Below are 15,467 nucleotides of genomic sequence, written 5' to 3'. Positions count from 1 at the left end.
AGTGGGCTCCCTGGGCATGTCATTGTTCATTCATAAAAACAAAATTGGTTGAGTGTCTACCCCTGTGCCAGGGACAGTTCTGAGGAGATGGTAGTTGTAGGGTATGGGCCAACAGTAACAACCGGAATGTCCAGGCACACATTTCAACTAGTAGAAAAAGGCGCTTGTCCATGTATCAGGCCTCAGTCCATCTCAAGTACCAGTAGTGTGTGGATCACATGTGGGGAATACTGTCGTGTAGCAACAGGGGACTGCAGGAGTGCCCTAGGGTCTGCATTGTCAGTGGCATGGAGATAATTGGGTATGTATGTGACTGTTGGGAATGTCTGTCAGAACCATAGCATACTTTTATTTTTGGGTTTGTAATGTTTTCTACTATATATGAAGTTTTATGGAATCCTGAAACATTTTTAAATATTGATTTATTTAATGTATATGAGTGTTCTGTTTTCACACACACCAGAAGAGCGAATCAAATGGTTGTAAGCCACTGTGTAGATGCTGGGAATTGAACTCAGGACCTCTTGAATAGTAGTCAGTGCTTGTAACTACTGAGCTATCTCTCCAGCCCCAGAATCATGGGGCTTACAGAAGAACTTCAATTATCCAAGTTTTCCCAGTTGAGAAAGGGCCTGACGAAGTTGAAGGGATGGAATGTTAGCAACAAGCACAAGTAAAGCTTGTGTCATATGGTTTCTAAATCAATATTCATTCTACACTCCTATGAGGGAATGTTCTAGAGGTGCCTGAAGAATAGAGAGAATCAGTCATCGAGACTGGAAATGGGGGACTTGGGAGATGGCTCACAGGTTAAAATACTTGCGGTGTAGATGAGAACTGGAGTTTGAATTTCCAGGACTCACCTGGATGCTGGGTGAGTGTGTCAGTACACCAGTAATGTAGGCCCAGGAGGGAGAGATGGGCTCCCCAGAGCAAAGTGGCTGGCCACACTAGCTGAGTCAAGAAGCTTTAGGCTTCACTGAGATATCCTGCCTTAAAGAAAATAGGGAAAGACTCCTGACCTCAACCTCAGCCCCCTGGAAGACCACACACATGTGTGTGCATGCTCACTACCTCAGCCCCCTGCAGGATCACAGACGCGTGTGCACACTCACTGTGTACAGATGAAAAGAAAGAAATGAGCGGAAATGGGAAAAGAAGAAAGCTTGAGTTTTTAAGGGCTTAAATTAGAATGTGCTGCAGAAGGAGACAGGTAGTAATTGTAAAATTAAATATGGACAATTTGTCATCTGCCTCACTGATGTTTTCCTCCCTTAAGACACTTTTACTTAGATGTGGTTTTGTACTTGTTCTTATTGGTAAAGATGACAGGCACTGGTTCATTGTAGATGCCTCACTAGAACGTCAAAGCTTTACAGCGCTTAGCTAATGAGCTTATTGTCTTCATATTACTTACTGTTCTTTTTCTTCTTTTCCAGAATTTTATAGGAGTGAAGTGATTAAGAATTCCTTGGTAAGTTTGTGTCCTGACAGGTACATGTGACAGCGTATATCCCTGTTTCATAAGATGTGGGTGGTTGGAGTTGAAGCCCGGTTTGTGGGTTGTGGTACATGCACAGGTCTGCGCAGTTGTTCAGTCGTTACTGATTTTGTTGTTGTTGTAAACTTTAAATTTGCATTATTTTCATTTATAAAGAGCTTGACTATTTTTTATTCCTATTTATTTGGACAACATTTATAAGAGTAGTTTGTACTGGCCTTTGTATACTGGACTTTTTTCTGGGTGATAACAGCTCAGCTAGCTAGCCATGATTAGCTGAGCATGGGTACATGCCTGTAATCCCAGGGTTTGGGAAGAGAGAGGCAGGAGGATTTGAGTTTTAAAGGCAGCCTGTCACCAAAAACGAGAGAACAAAACAAAAGAACTACCAAGCATCCCATTTTGTCTCCTTCTGGAAAGGGTTCTTCTGGGGTTGTGTGTGTGTGAGGATGCACAGTGGGTTCTTCTGGGGTTGTGTGTGTGTGAGGATGCACAGTGGGGCTGCTGATCATTTCACCCATTTCTGAGTTTCCTGTGAGTGAAGTGATACAGTAAGTATCTGGTGGCTGATACCCATGTGCCAGCTTGCTTGTCAGGCTCAGTTGGCCCCGTGTGCTGTGTTTGACTTATTTGTGTGTATTGTACCGTGTGAATATAACAGGCAATCATTTTTCCCCTGATGGTGAGCGTATTTGGCTTCTGGTTTGAGGCAGCGTGCGTGCACTGTGCTGCTGTAAGTACTGAGCTAGGTGTCTGTTGGAGCAGGCATGCGTTTCTCTGGTCTGTAGGTGTTCAGTCCTGTAGATAGGCACCTGATAGATAGGCCAGGGCTTCTGGCTGGTTTCACACCATTACCGTTTTGTTTCTGCTCACTGCATTTCTGAGAGTTCTCATTATGTTATTCTGAACACTGGATTTTTAAAAATTTTAAATGTTGTTGGAAATCAGATACAGGATTTATTTGCTTTTGCAATTGAGACAGATATTCTAAACTTAGATATCTAGTGCCAGCAGTATGATTAACTGAAAAGAGTTGGTAACAGTTATAGCTGTTTTTAGGGTGTGCTTGTAGGGGCAGGGCTTCCAGAAGACTGCCGCCTGGTGGTTAAATACTTGAGAATTTTAGTGATTTCTCCCTCACACCTCCCTATTTCTTCTCATCCTCTCTCCCTCTCCCTTGCCTTCCTCCCTCCTTTCTCTCTTTCCTCATCCCTCCCTCCCAAAAGAAACCAAATAAAAATTGAGGTGGGTGGGAGGGATAGGGATGGGGGAGGGGAAGGACATGTGTCTTCAAGTTGTATGTCAGAGTCACATTTCTTTTCATATTTCTTTAGTTAATGGTGATAATTCTGCTTCGTTTGCCTTTGGCTTCAGCTGGACATACCCTCCCCCCAAGTTATTATTTCTGCTGTTACATGGTTTTGTAGAGATGTATCCTTACTATGATTGACAGGCCACTAGAGCGACTAAAATGATTAGAAAGTAATAGTGGGAGAGGCGAGCCAGAGTCCGCAACATTGATTTGATACACAGAGCTAACTGTTGGTGTTGGAGATTCTCCTCACCAGTTTCTTTAGAGTAGAGTTGTAGTTGCGACTTGGTTAGGTGTGTTCTGTATGTTATTTTCCACTGATGACAGTTTTTAAAGGTAAGGTGTAGTCTTGTTTCATAGTGAGGCCAGGGGATTTGCTGATGGCGGCACACAGCTTGTGACAAATAAAACTGAAGTTCTGAGACTAACCACGGGCTCCCCTTACACACACTCCTTCAGCTGATCTCACCTAGAGGTCAGTGAACCTTGCTATTGCATAAACAAAGCCCAGAGCAGATTTGTCTAGAGAACACACGAGATACAGCGCACCAGAAGGGTCAATGGGATCGTGACTGAGCGGTTTCCCGGCAGAGGTGGGAAGCTGGGCTGAGCAGCTTGTCTTTGTGAGTTACTGGCCTGAGGTTCTCTAGTCTCCTGTGCTCAGGGGAACTGTGGCTGAATACATTAACATTTGTGCTGCCTCCATGTTGCTCATGCCAAGACTGACCCTGGGGTAAATAAACTGTATCATCATCAAGGTTTCCAGTTCCCTCTGGCTCCACAGTTTGGGAGTGATGCCGAGCTAGTTTGGTAGAAGATGCTGAAGGCCGTGGGGCTGTGACTTATTTCCACGTTGTGGAGCAGTCAGGGAAGGTTGCTAGTAAGGCTTGAGCTGAGCTGAGGAAGGCCAGGGCGTTCTGCTGGGCTTCTACTAATTAGAAACCAGGGTGAATTGTACAGAGTTATCCTGAATGTGTTTTCTAAAACTTGGTAGAGCTTTTATGCACCTTTAGTTGTGTTTCTTGTGACTGCATAATTGTCGTTACGCAATTTAGAGAAACAGATGCTGATAATAAACAATGGAGACTCAGAGGAACCCTGCCTCTGGTGCTGGGATTAAAGGCATGCACCACCAGTGCCCGGCTGATAATGGCTTTTTAAACCTCCTGATAAGAACTAGTGATCTTCCATTCTCTGGTGGGCGATTAGTAAGCAGCGAACTTTCAAGACTATAGCAGTCCTAATAGTCAGTGGATATAGATAGACTAGGCCACTTGAACAGTCTCTTATCTCAAAATTGGGTTTGTATGTATAGGTGAAATATAAGTTAAAAAAATCATTTGGATCAAAAATATTGGGCAGTGGGCTGGAGAGATGGTTCAGTGGTTAAGAGCTGACTGCTCTTCCAGAGGTCCTGAGTTCAATTCCCAGCACCCACATGGTGGCTCACAGCCATCTGTAATGGGATCTGATGCCCTCTTCTGGTGTGTCTGAAGACAGCTAACATGTACTCATATAAATAAGATAAATCTTAACAAAAAAATACTGGGTAGTCACTATGAATAGATGGCAGTCTGTGTCTGCATTTACCAACTTGAGAATTCTTCCTCACATCTTGGCAACTGTACTTTAAGCTCATAGAGGAAAGTCTGTGGGGAGAAGATTGTCAGTACACTGCTGTGTTAGCATAGCAGCCTACAAAGGAGCCCAGGCCAGCATGTCTTCATAGGAAATGAGCCCTGGTTCCTCCAGGGGCGGGTCTTAGCTGAGGATGGTACTGGAGGATACTCCACACACCACCCTCCCGGCCGTGTAGTGTGGACCTCAGCAGCATCTTTGTTGTCTCCCTTTCTTTTCACTTTGGAGTAAAATAGTTACTGCATGCTTTTTCCTAACACTTTGTCACACGGTGGTGAGGATCTGGGATGATGCTGTTTTATATTCTAGATCACGTGTTTGTTGTGATCTCATAGTGACTGCCTTTGAGGCAGTGTGAGCCAGCGCCCACTTTTCAGGCTTTTGACTGACATCGAGGTAGACAATGAAAATGTCACTTTTTCCTCCCATTTAAAAATCTCAAAAAACAAACAAACAAACAAACAAACCCCCCAAAAACCCCAAAAACGCTCGGAACACCAAACCAAAACCCATTTCATTCCTTTATGCCAGGCGTGGTGGTGGACTACTTTAAATGCGGGCACTTGGGAGGCAAATGCAGGTGGATCTCTGTGTTCCAGGCCAGTGTGGGTCCAGCAATCAGCTGGCACTGAGAGACACAGTGAGATGATGTCTCGAAAACAGTAAAAGTAGAGCAGGGTGTGTGGTGGATGCCTTTCATACCAACAGATGGGAAGCAGATGCAGGTGAGTCTCTGTGAGCTCCAGGCCAGTGTGATCTATGTAATGAGTAGACAGCTAGAGCCTCAATAAAACCCCCTGTCTCAAACATACAAACTCCTCCCAACACAAACAAACAGAAGAGGAATGGAACGCAATTATGTTCTCCTGTGTCTCCTTCCACTCACTAACATACCCCTAAAAGACCAGCAGACTCCTCCTTTTCTGTTTCCCACAGCAGAGTACCTCTGCCCAGCTTGACCCTCAAGCGGCCAATGCTATTTTATCCGACATGTTTGTGAGACTCTGTTGTTGCATGCAGTAATTCACCAATTCTAAAGAATGTCTCCTCTGACCAACGGAAGACTGCATTTCTGTATGTGTGTGTGTCTGGGTTAGTGTGTCTGTGTTTATGTGTCTGTGTTAGTGTGAGTGTGTGTGTTCCTAAATCCCTGCCTGTGTGTGTCTGTGTGTGTGTTAGTGTGTCTGTGAGTGTGTGTGTGTGCTCATGCAGAGTGTCAGAGATGGGCTTTTCTGCTCAGCTGTAGAAGACAAACTTGTCAAAAAGTTGCAGAGGTTTCTGTGCCAGCTGTGTCCCTCAGGAGAGTAGGAGACTCACAGGTTTTTCCCGATCCTAGCTCAAACTCAGTGTCCATTGCAGTCATTCTGGTGGGACTGTGGTATCCTTGTGACTTCAGTTTGTACTTCCTCATAGATTGTTCTGGTTGAGCACCTTTCCGAGTGTTGACTGGTTGTTCAGATGATCTCACTTTAGTAGAACAGTGGAAGAACATGCTGGCTAATGCCAAATTAAGAATGAGCAAACCTAATGCAAGGATTTCAGACTTTAAGTTATTAGGAATAAAAGCTTATTATGTAACTCAGGCTGGCCTTGAGTAATCTTCTTGCCCCAGCCTTGGTACTTTCTAGTAAGTACTAGAATTACAGGCATGAGCCCCGTGACTGTCTTGAAACTGTAGGTTTATGATGTTTGTCTGACATAGCGTGATAGCTTCTCATTTCCATCATTCAAAGACAGGTGCAGTTGCTGCTCTGTTGAATCTCAGTGAGGTGGGACATTAGTTTGTGAGTTCATGTCCACACCACCTTTATCTGGTCTCCTGCTTCCTAATTTTTTAAATGGTTTTGCATGTACACATTTGTTTTTCTACCTGAGTGTGTGCATGTGTGTGTGAGTCCAGGACCGCTCTGACATGTAGAGGCCAGAAGAGTGTCAGATCCCTTGGAGCTGGAGTGGGAGGCATACATAGGCCACCCTGCTTGTTATAGGGAGTCTGAACTCCAGTCTGTGCGATGTACCGCAGGTGCTCTCAGCCGCTAGGCCGGGACCTGTCTCTTCCTCTCTCACTTCCCTTCTCTTCACAAGAGAGAATTATTTAACTTCTCAAGAACTCCAGGTTATTATGAAGAACATTAGTTATTATACCAAGCTGGTTTTCAGTGGCTACAGCATAAAGCCACACCCATAGCTCTTACCTTGAATGGTCTCTTGTGTAGCCCTGTGTCCTGGGACAGTTATCTAGGGCTGGAGATACAGTACGCTGCTGGAATGCTTTTCCCTGAGTCTGGTTTCTAGCACTGTATAAAACTGGTCATAGTGGTGCTTACCTGCAATCCTAGAACTTGGGAGGTTCAGAAATTCAAAGTCATCCTTGGCTACACAGGGAGTTTAAGGCTAACCCAGGATATGTAAGACATGTTTTTTTTGTTTGTTTGTTTGTTTGTTTTTAAAGATTTATTTATTTATGTATATGAGCACACTGCCACTAACACACCAGAAGAAGGCATTAGATCCCATTACAGATGGTTGTGAGCCACCATGTGGTTGCTGGGAATTGAACTCATGACCTTTGAAACAGCAGCCAGTGCCCTTAACCCCTGAGCCATCTCTCCAGCTTATGTTTTTGTTTTTAAAGCAAGTTTTCTACCACTTTCACGCCTTTGGAGTTAGCTTTAAATTTTGACTGCCAGCTCCAACTATGACCACACATGTGATAAACAGGTTCTTAATGTCTCCCAAGCTTGAGTTTTTTCCCCGAAGAAGCATGTTACCTGTTTCACACAGGTTCTGGAGTTAAAAAATTAGGGCAAAATGTGTACACACATTGCTAGTAGGGACCTGGCATGTGGGATGCCAGGAACTGTAGGCCTTAAGTTAAACACACTGGAGAAACCTCTGTCTTTGAGGAGGGGATGACAGACAAGGAAAGCCTGGTGCTGTGTGGTGGTGGGAAAGAACTGCCAACTTGCAATTTCTCAATGTTTTGTAGAGCAGGGTATGGTGAAGTGGGAGAGGTGCCTCAGTGGGCCCACCTAGAGGCATCCCTTACCCCTGAGGTACCAGCCATATAATAGGTCTGGTATACAATAGTTTATTTTGGGGGCATGGAAGGGGGGTTGAGAAGGGAATAGAAGCAGAGAAAGACGGGGAGGGGTGGGAACACTTGAGAGAGGGGGAACGGGTAGGGGGAAAGGGAGAGAAGGAGAAAGGGGTCATGGGGAGAGAGATGGAGAGAGAGATGGGGCAGAGAGCTTGAGGAGGGGCCAAACAGCAAGTCAGGCCTACCTGGCTGTTGTCAGGTAACTGTTGGGCGGAGCCTAGGAGGAATGCTGACTGTAAGGCTATTAGGCAGCACAGCTCAGGGTGCCCTTCTTTTCTAGTGATATTTATACCAGCCTGTTTTTAATGGCCATTTGGAAAACATGATGCACATCAGACAAGGAAAGCCAAAGGAATCTTAACCTCGAGCTGATTAGGATTTCTTTTAGTACAGTACCCACAATATAATGTATTGTTGCTTATTTAGCAAATACAGGGATCCTTGCTGTGTCCCAGGATACTGGAGGGGAAGAATGGCTGGAAGGCCCCTAGCCTTACAAAGGAACTTCAGGAGAGCCTGACAGTTGGCAGGTGAGGCAGGGCAGGCATCTCAGTGACTAGGAGAGTCCCCAGAGACCTCAGCTTCCTCATTGAAAACTTGAGTTAGGCTGACAGGTTCAAAGGTCTTTTTTCCCCCTGGCATTTCAAGAATAGGTAAACTAGGAGGTACCCTTATATTGTCTGTTACACATTCCTTCCTCATTATGCTTGTAAACTAAACCAAGTACAATGCTCAGAGTAAGACCGAGGGAGCAAGGGGGAGCAGAGGGGAACAGGGGGGAGCAGGGGGAACAGAGGGGAACAGGGGGGAGCAGGGGGAATGGGGGGGGGCAGGGGGGAGCAGAGGGGAACAGGGGGGAGCAGAGGGAACAGAGGGAGCAGGGGGAACAGGGGGGAACAGAGGGAGCAGGGGGGAGCAGAGGGGAGCAGGGGGAACAGAGGGGAACAGGGGTACAGGGGGGAACAGAGGGGAGCAGAGGGGAACAGGGGGGAACAGGGGGGAGCAGAGGGGAACGGGGGGAGCAGGGGGAACAGAGGGGAACAGGGGTACAGGGGGGAACAGAGGGGAGCAGAGGGGAACAGGGGGGAACAGGGGGGAGCAGAGGGGAACAGGGGTACAGGGGGGAACAGGGGGGAGCAGGGGGAACAGAGGGGAACAGGGGGGAGCAGAGGGGAACAGGGGGGAGCAGAGGGGAACAGGGGGGAGCAGGGGGGAGCAGGGGGAGCAGGGGGGAGCAGAGGGGAACAGGGGGGAGCAGAGGGAACAGAGGGAGCAGGGGGAACAGGGGGGAACAGAGGGAGCAGGGGGGAGCAGAGGGGAGCAGAGGGGAGCAGAGGGGAACAGAGGGGAACAGGGGGAGCAGAGGGGAACAGGGGTACGGGGGGAACAGGGGGGAGCAGGGGGAACAGAGGGGAACAGGGGGGAGCAGAGGGGAACAGGGGGAGCAGAGGGGAACAGGGGGGAGCAGAGGGGAGCAGGGGGAGCAGGGGGGAGCAGAGGGGAACAGGGGGGAGCAGAGGGAACAGAGGGATCAGGGGGAACAGGGGGGAACAGAGGGAGCAGGGGGGAGCAGAGGGGAACAGGGGGGAGCAGAGGGGAACAGGGGGAGCAGAGGGGAGCAGGGGGGAGCAGAGGGGAACAGGGGGGAGCAGAGGGAACAGAGGGAGCAGGGGGGAGCAGAGGGGAGCAGGGGGGAGCAGAGGGGAACAGAGGGGAACAGGGGGGAGCAGAGGGGAACAGGGGGGAGCAGAGGGGAGCAGGGGGAGCAGAGGGGAACAGGGGGGAGCAGGGGGAACAGGGGGGAACAGGGGGAGCAGGGGGAGTAGAGAGGAACAGGGGGGAGCAGGGGGAGCAGAGAGGGGCAGGGGAAGCAGAGAGGAGCAGGGGGGGAAGAGGAGAACAGGGAGGGGGAGCAGAGAGGAACATGGGGAGCAGGGGAACAGAAGGGAAAAGGGGAAGCAGTGGGGAGCAGTGGGGAGCAATGGGGAGCAGAGGGGAGCCTAGTCTCAGGCTCTAGGACTAGGGTTGGCCCAGAGGTAACTGTCGAGGACCAGTTCCTTCCTGGCTGACCTGTGAAGGTGGCTTTAATCTTGCACAAGTTTTAACATTTGCTCTCATGTCCATTCTCTTAATTGTGTCTTGTTTGTATTTTACCAACCCGTTGGCAGGTTTGAGGTATTTGAGCACAATGTCTCAACAATCACTGGCTGACCACTGAGCTCTGCAGAGAGGTTATCATTAGGAATGTGGGTTATGATGGATGAATGCGCATCGGTCAGCCCAGACCACGGGTGTGGAATGGCAGGGAGAGTCATTTAACTTCCTGTCAGCGAAGAGAGGAGAGGGCAGTGCAGTATGAAGTGCATGACTAGGCTACATGCCTGAATCCCACAGCCCACTGTGTCAGGATCTTCAGTTATCTGAGGGGAGTAGGGAAGCCAGGTGATGCCCAGAGGGTTTGGGCGTTCACAGCCTGTGAGCCTTCCTTTTGCTTCGTCTCCTCTTAGGTCCCTGCTGACACTTGTTGCCTCACACCTCTGAATGCTGGTAATACATTCCCTTTGTCTGGAATTCCCAAATTTAACCTGCTGAAATTCTATTTGTGCTTTTGAAGCCAAGCTCCTGTTTTCCCTGCTTCTTAGAATTTATTGCTTGTTCTGTGCTGCTGTGTAATATTTAGCATAATTCTGTCACTGGACTTTGCACTGTTCCAGTGTAATTATTTCTGTTTATATGGGGATGGCACCCAGGGCCTTGGACTTGTTTTGGGGGCATAGCTTACATGCCACTGCCTCCCTTATTGTGTGTGAATGCTATGCATGCTTGTAATGTGGTTTGACCACCTCCTATCCCCTACCTCTCCTCCAGTTCCTTCCTATCCCTGGAGAAATCTAATTCTCCCAACCCCAGCAGCTATCAGTTACCAGTTGCCTAACTCCTGCTTGGGGTGGAACTTGATAAGCGAGCTCACCTTTGCCCCATAGCTTGATCTTGTGAAGTCCTGTGCGTGCAGTCACAGCCACAGTGAGTACTGTGTGCAATGGTTCTGACATGCTTGGCAAATACTGTTGGACTGCAGCTGTCCAAAAGCTCCCCACCTCTCCCTTCATCCTTTATGATCCCTGAGCCTTGGAGGTGGGGATGTTGTATGGCTGTCCCAGTTAGAGCCGAGCACAGCATGTATTCTTATTCTCAGCATGACGACCAGCTGTGCGTCCGTGTGTTAATCTGTGCTGGCTTTTAATAATCATGTATTTTCTCGAATATATGAGTAAAAGTGTTGTATGAAGCCATGTCAGTGAGGGTCAGTGTAAGTGCTTCTACCCTTTGTTTCCCCCCCCCCCCGGGGGGGGGGGCTGGGGACCGAACCCAGGGCCTTGCGGTTGCTAGGCAACCGCTCTACCTCTGAGCCAAATCCCCAACCCCTTTGTCTTTTAAAAAAAGGATTTATTTTGTGTATGTCAGGGAGCAGGGGGTCTGAGCATGCCAGGTGCATGTGGAGGTCAAAGGACAACTTCCAGGAGTTGGTTCTTTTCTGTTATGTGGTTCTAGGGATTGAACTCAAGTTGTCAGGCTTGGTGGCAAACGCTCTTACCCACTGAGCCACCCTACCAGCTCTGGCCTTTCTTTTTTTTTTAGTTTTTTAAATATGTGGGTGTTTTGCCTGCATGTATGACTGTATATCATTACACACTGCAGAGGCCACAGGAGGACATCAGGTGTCTTGGTACTGGAGGTACAGTTGCCTTGTGAGTGATGGTAATCAAACTTGGGTCCTCCAGAAGAGCAGCCAGTGCTCTTATCCACTGAGTCATCTTATCAGCCTCTCTTAGATTTAAAACAAAATGATCTATTGTCTAATGGAAATTCTTGTAAAGAAGTTGAGTCTTCCTAAAGTATATTTTAATTTCCATCAACAGAATCCAACGTGGAGGAGTCTTGACTTTGGAATAATGCCGGACCGTCTGGATACATCTGTGTCCTGCTTTGTGGTGAAGATTTGGGGTGGAAAGGAAGAGGCCTATCAGCTGTTGATAGAGTGGAAAGTCTACTTGGATGGGCTGAAGTACTTGGGTCAGCAGGTAATTTTCAGAGTGATGTTTCAAGGGGTTGCCCTCTACAAATTAACCTGTCTAGCTCTACTGATGTTTCTCTCTACATTTTCAGTTATAATAGATGTTAGTAGAAAAGAAAAAAAAAGAAAGTAAATTAGTACAAGAAAAAAAAAAGAGAGAACTTTCCAGGCTGACACATACCTATAATCCCAGCACTCAAAAGAAACAAGCAGGACGCTGGCCTTAAGCTGGAGTTCTTTCTGGTCTTCAGGGAGTTCTCAGCTGGCAGAGCCTTGTTACAGAACCAGGTCAGCAACAAACAAGTCTGTGATACTGTGTTAACTTAAGTTTCTTACTTAGCTACGTTTGAGTTGCCAAAAAGCCCTTAGCTAGGTATGGTGGCTCACACCTTCCACCTAGAGCAGGAAGGCTAAAATAGGGTCTCAGCAAGTTCGAGGCCTGTCTAGGGTGGACACTGTGAGTTTCAGACCATCCTGGGCTAGAGTAAGACACAGGTAACAGAAACAAACACAAAGGACCTTTAAGGTAGTGCTCAAAGACAGGAGCCTAGCATGGCTGCCCTCTGAGAGGCCCAACAAGCAGCTGAAAGAGTCGTATGCAGATACTAGTACCCAACCAATGGACAGAAGCCGGGGACCCCTTTGGTTGAATTAGGGAAAAGCTGGTAGAAGCTGAGGAGGAGGGAAGCCCCATGGAAAGACCAGCAGTCTCAACTGACCTGGATCTTTCAGACACTGAGCCACCAACCAGGCAGCATATAGTAGCTGATATGAGGTCCATGACACATATACAGCAGAGGACTGCCTTGATCTGGCCTCAGTGAGAGAAGATGCACCTAATCCACAAGAGACTTGAGGCCATAGGGAGTGGGGAGGTCTGGTGGTCTGGCAGTAGAGGGGAGGGAACATCCTCTTGGAGGTGGGGTGGGGGGATGGAGGAGGAGGTATGGGATGTAGAACAGTCAGAAGGCAGACTGGGAGGGGGATGAAGACTGGACTGTAAAAAAGGATTAAATAATAATAATAATAATAATAATAATAATAATATAATGATAATAATAATTTAGAAACTCAGAAGCATCCTAGTGTGCATGTCCATACATGTATATGTTTTGTGTGTGTGTGTGTGTGTGTGTGTGTGTGTGTGTGTGTGTGTGTGTGTGGTTATACTTTTCTACTCGTTGTGCTTCTTTGGCCTCATTGGATATTCTCCCCTTGATAGTGAAAATTATGTTGAAACAAAGTACGCGCACCATTAAACATCTCCCTTTCCCCAGTTGGGTTGGGGCATCCAGGAGTGGGAAGGGCAGTTCTTATCTTGAGTCCAGAGATGACAGATGTGCCTTTTGTGCTGGGCCCCATCTTTACCTTTGCTGCCCTGTAATTGATGTTCCTTACTCTTAAACTCAAAGGTAGCCCCATCATCCTTTCTAATAGCTCCAGAATGTGTCAGAAGTCTATCAGAACTGCACACAAACAAAATCTGTTTACTGTCCCATATAGAAGTTATTATAATTAACGTTTAGAGCAACTTTGCAAAGGTTGATATTTTTTGCTCTTTTCCCATTGGGAAAATTGAAGCTTGAGAGGGTTTAAGAAAGTCCTGAAGATCACTTAGTAGGGTGAACTCAGATTTGGGTTCAGATCTGTCCAACATAAGAACTCCTCCTTGTGCTGTGTCAGAGGCAGGTCTGAGCAGGCGCAGGCCGCCCTCTGCTCCACTTTGGCGCTCTTGTTACTGCTGTTAAAAGTTACCCTCAGGTGTTAGCTGTAGGTTTTTTGTGAACATCCTTAATGTTTGGGTAATCTTTGTTTAGTGTGCACACTTTTGAAAGGAACAATTGAAATCCGATTTTTTCAGATTGAAAAACTGCCACTTTCAGCATGCTTACTGTACTTTTTATTTGATTATTTATTGATTATGACAACGATGATGTGGTGCCTGAGATGAAACCCAGGGTCTTGTGCAAGCTAGAACTTCTCTACCACTGAGCTGCATGCCTGGTGCCCAATGGATTGCTCAAACTTTCTAACTGAACCTTAGTGTTTTGATTAAACACCTGTCCCTCACTCACCCGGTCCCAGCTCAGCAGATTACGATTCTCTCTGCTCCTTTGAGTTCATCTCCTCAAGGTTCCACATACACGTGAGGCCATGTTGTGCTAGATCTTCACTTTGTGTCATTCTGTCCTGACCAGAGCTGTGCCTTTAACATCACTCTTCCTTCCTTCGCCAACTTCTAGTCTCTAAAATGGTTTCATCTCTTCAATGTTTTTGTTTTTGTCTGTATTTTACTGCTGGCCTTCCAGAAGTCCTCTTAGGAGTATTCTGAGCATGATTTAGCATGTGCTTTCGTACCCAGCCCGTAGAGCTGCTGATTAAAACTTGTCAGATAGTAATGCTCAGTTTAGACTTTTTTCTTCTGTCTCTGCTTGGCCGTGGCACATGCTGGGTACTGTTAGTCTGCCATCTGCGAGTGTGTATGTCTTGTGGAAGTGGTGTGTCTTAACCCTGTTGTGGCTTGCAGGGAGCTTTTGGCTGTGAAGCTGGCCTTCATCCTGCTTCCTAACTCATGCACGAATGCCTTTGGTGATGGTCTGAAAACACCATCCTGTGTTCATGTGTCATAAGCTAATTTCAGAGTCAACAGTCAAGAGTCTTCTTAGAAAGCTGGGTATACAGGGAAGCACACTGGGGTGGCAGAGCACAGGAAAATTGTGTTTTAAGCCAACAGAAAGTCATCATCAGCATAGGGAACCCAGCCTTGTCTCAAATAGGGGCCACAGCACACACTAGAGAAGTGGATTCACAGAGCTGTAGAGATAGATGGAGAAAGCCAAGTGGATTGCCATGAAGAGAATCAGGTTCATTGAGTGGTCTGTGCTTTCTACCAGTCCTCTGTCCTGTTAAGGACCCGGAGGGTTGAAGACACTATTTTATTTTAAATAGAGTTAGAAAGCATGTAGAAGAAGTATTTAACCAGCCCTAGAGTCAGGGAGGGATGACTTCAGATGTGTTGGATTTTAACTTAGACTTATTTAGGCATACTGTGCATAGGATCAGTTCCCCAGGGGCTCAGAGTGAAGCTTGGTGTGGAACATTTGCCCCACACGAGCGAGGCCCAGCTCCATCCTCAGCACGCACTGCAGTACAGTAGAAAAGTGTACAATTCAGTGAACTGTATAAATAGAGTTGAATAACTCCCTCCATGGTGAATAAAGCTGCTGGGATGATTGACTGTGGGCCTTTGTGTTGATATATGTTGTCATTTCTTTCGGGTAAATACCCAAGAATGCAGTTGTCTGCTCTTAGGGTAAGTGAGTGTTGAAATTTGTAAGTAACTAGGTGGTTCTGCAAGTGAATGCAAAGGTCTTCAGTCCCAGCAGTGGTGCGTAGTGTTTCTGCTTGTTTCTTACCTTTATGGGTGTGTATTGTTCTCTTATTGTTATTCTTTTGCTTGTTAGCCATTTTAAGGGTGTAAAATGGTATTTTACCAAGTGGTAATGGCACACGCCTTTAATCCTGGCACTTAAGTAGGCAGAGGCAAGGGGATCTCTGAGTTCAAGGCCAGCCTGGTCTATAGAGTTAGTTCCAGGATAGCTAGGGATATACAGAGAAACCCTGTCTCAAAAACAAACAAAAAAGTAGTATTTTATTGTGAGTTTAATTCAGATATTCCTAATGAATCCAACCAATCTCCCCCACCTCCTCCATGCCTCAACCCCCAAATGTGTGTGCACGTGTGTGTGTGTGTGTGTGTGTGTGTGTGTGTGTGTGTGTGTAGTGTTTGTTTACACCTTTTGTTCATTCTTTACTCGGTTATTTCAACTTTTCGTTACTG

At 46.9% G+C, this 15,467-nt stretch overlaps 1 protein-coding gene across 4 annotated transcripts in view; it reads left to right on the top strand.

The window, feature by feature from the left end:
• Positions 1-15,467, top strand: part of Uvrag (UV radiation resistance associated) — a 256,155-nt gene that overhangs the window by 34,842 nt on the left and 205,846 nt on the right. For all 4 annotated transcript variants that reach the window (XR_015624349.1, XM_087558677.1, NM_001401542.1 and 1 more), the window contains 2 exon segments: positions 1,440-1,474; positions 11,472-11,633. Coding sequence is in view for 3 of the 4 variants with exons in the window: in XM_087558677.1 (XP_087414803.1) it covers positions 1,440-1,474; positions 11,472-11,633 (197 nt within the window). In the remaining variant the exon portion in view is untranslated.

Source organism: Rattus norvegicus, chromosome 1 (genome assembly GCF_021556685.1).
Source record: "Rattus norvegicus strain SHRSP/BbbUtx chromosome 1, alternate assembly SHRSP_T2T, whole genome shotgun sequence".
Taxonomy (NCBI): Eukaryota; Metazoa; Chordata; class Mammalia; order Rodentia; family Muridae; genus Rattus; species Rattus norvegicus.
Note: the sequence above shows the minus strand (reverse complement) of the source record. Positions and strands in the feature narration are given on the sequence as shown.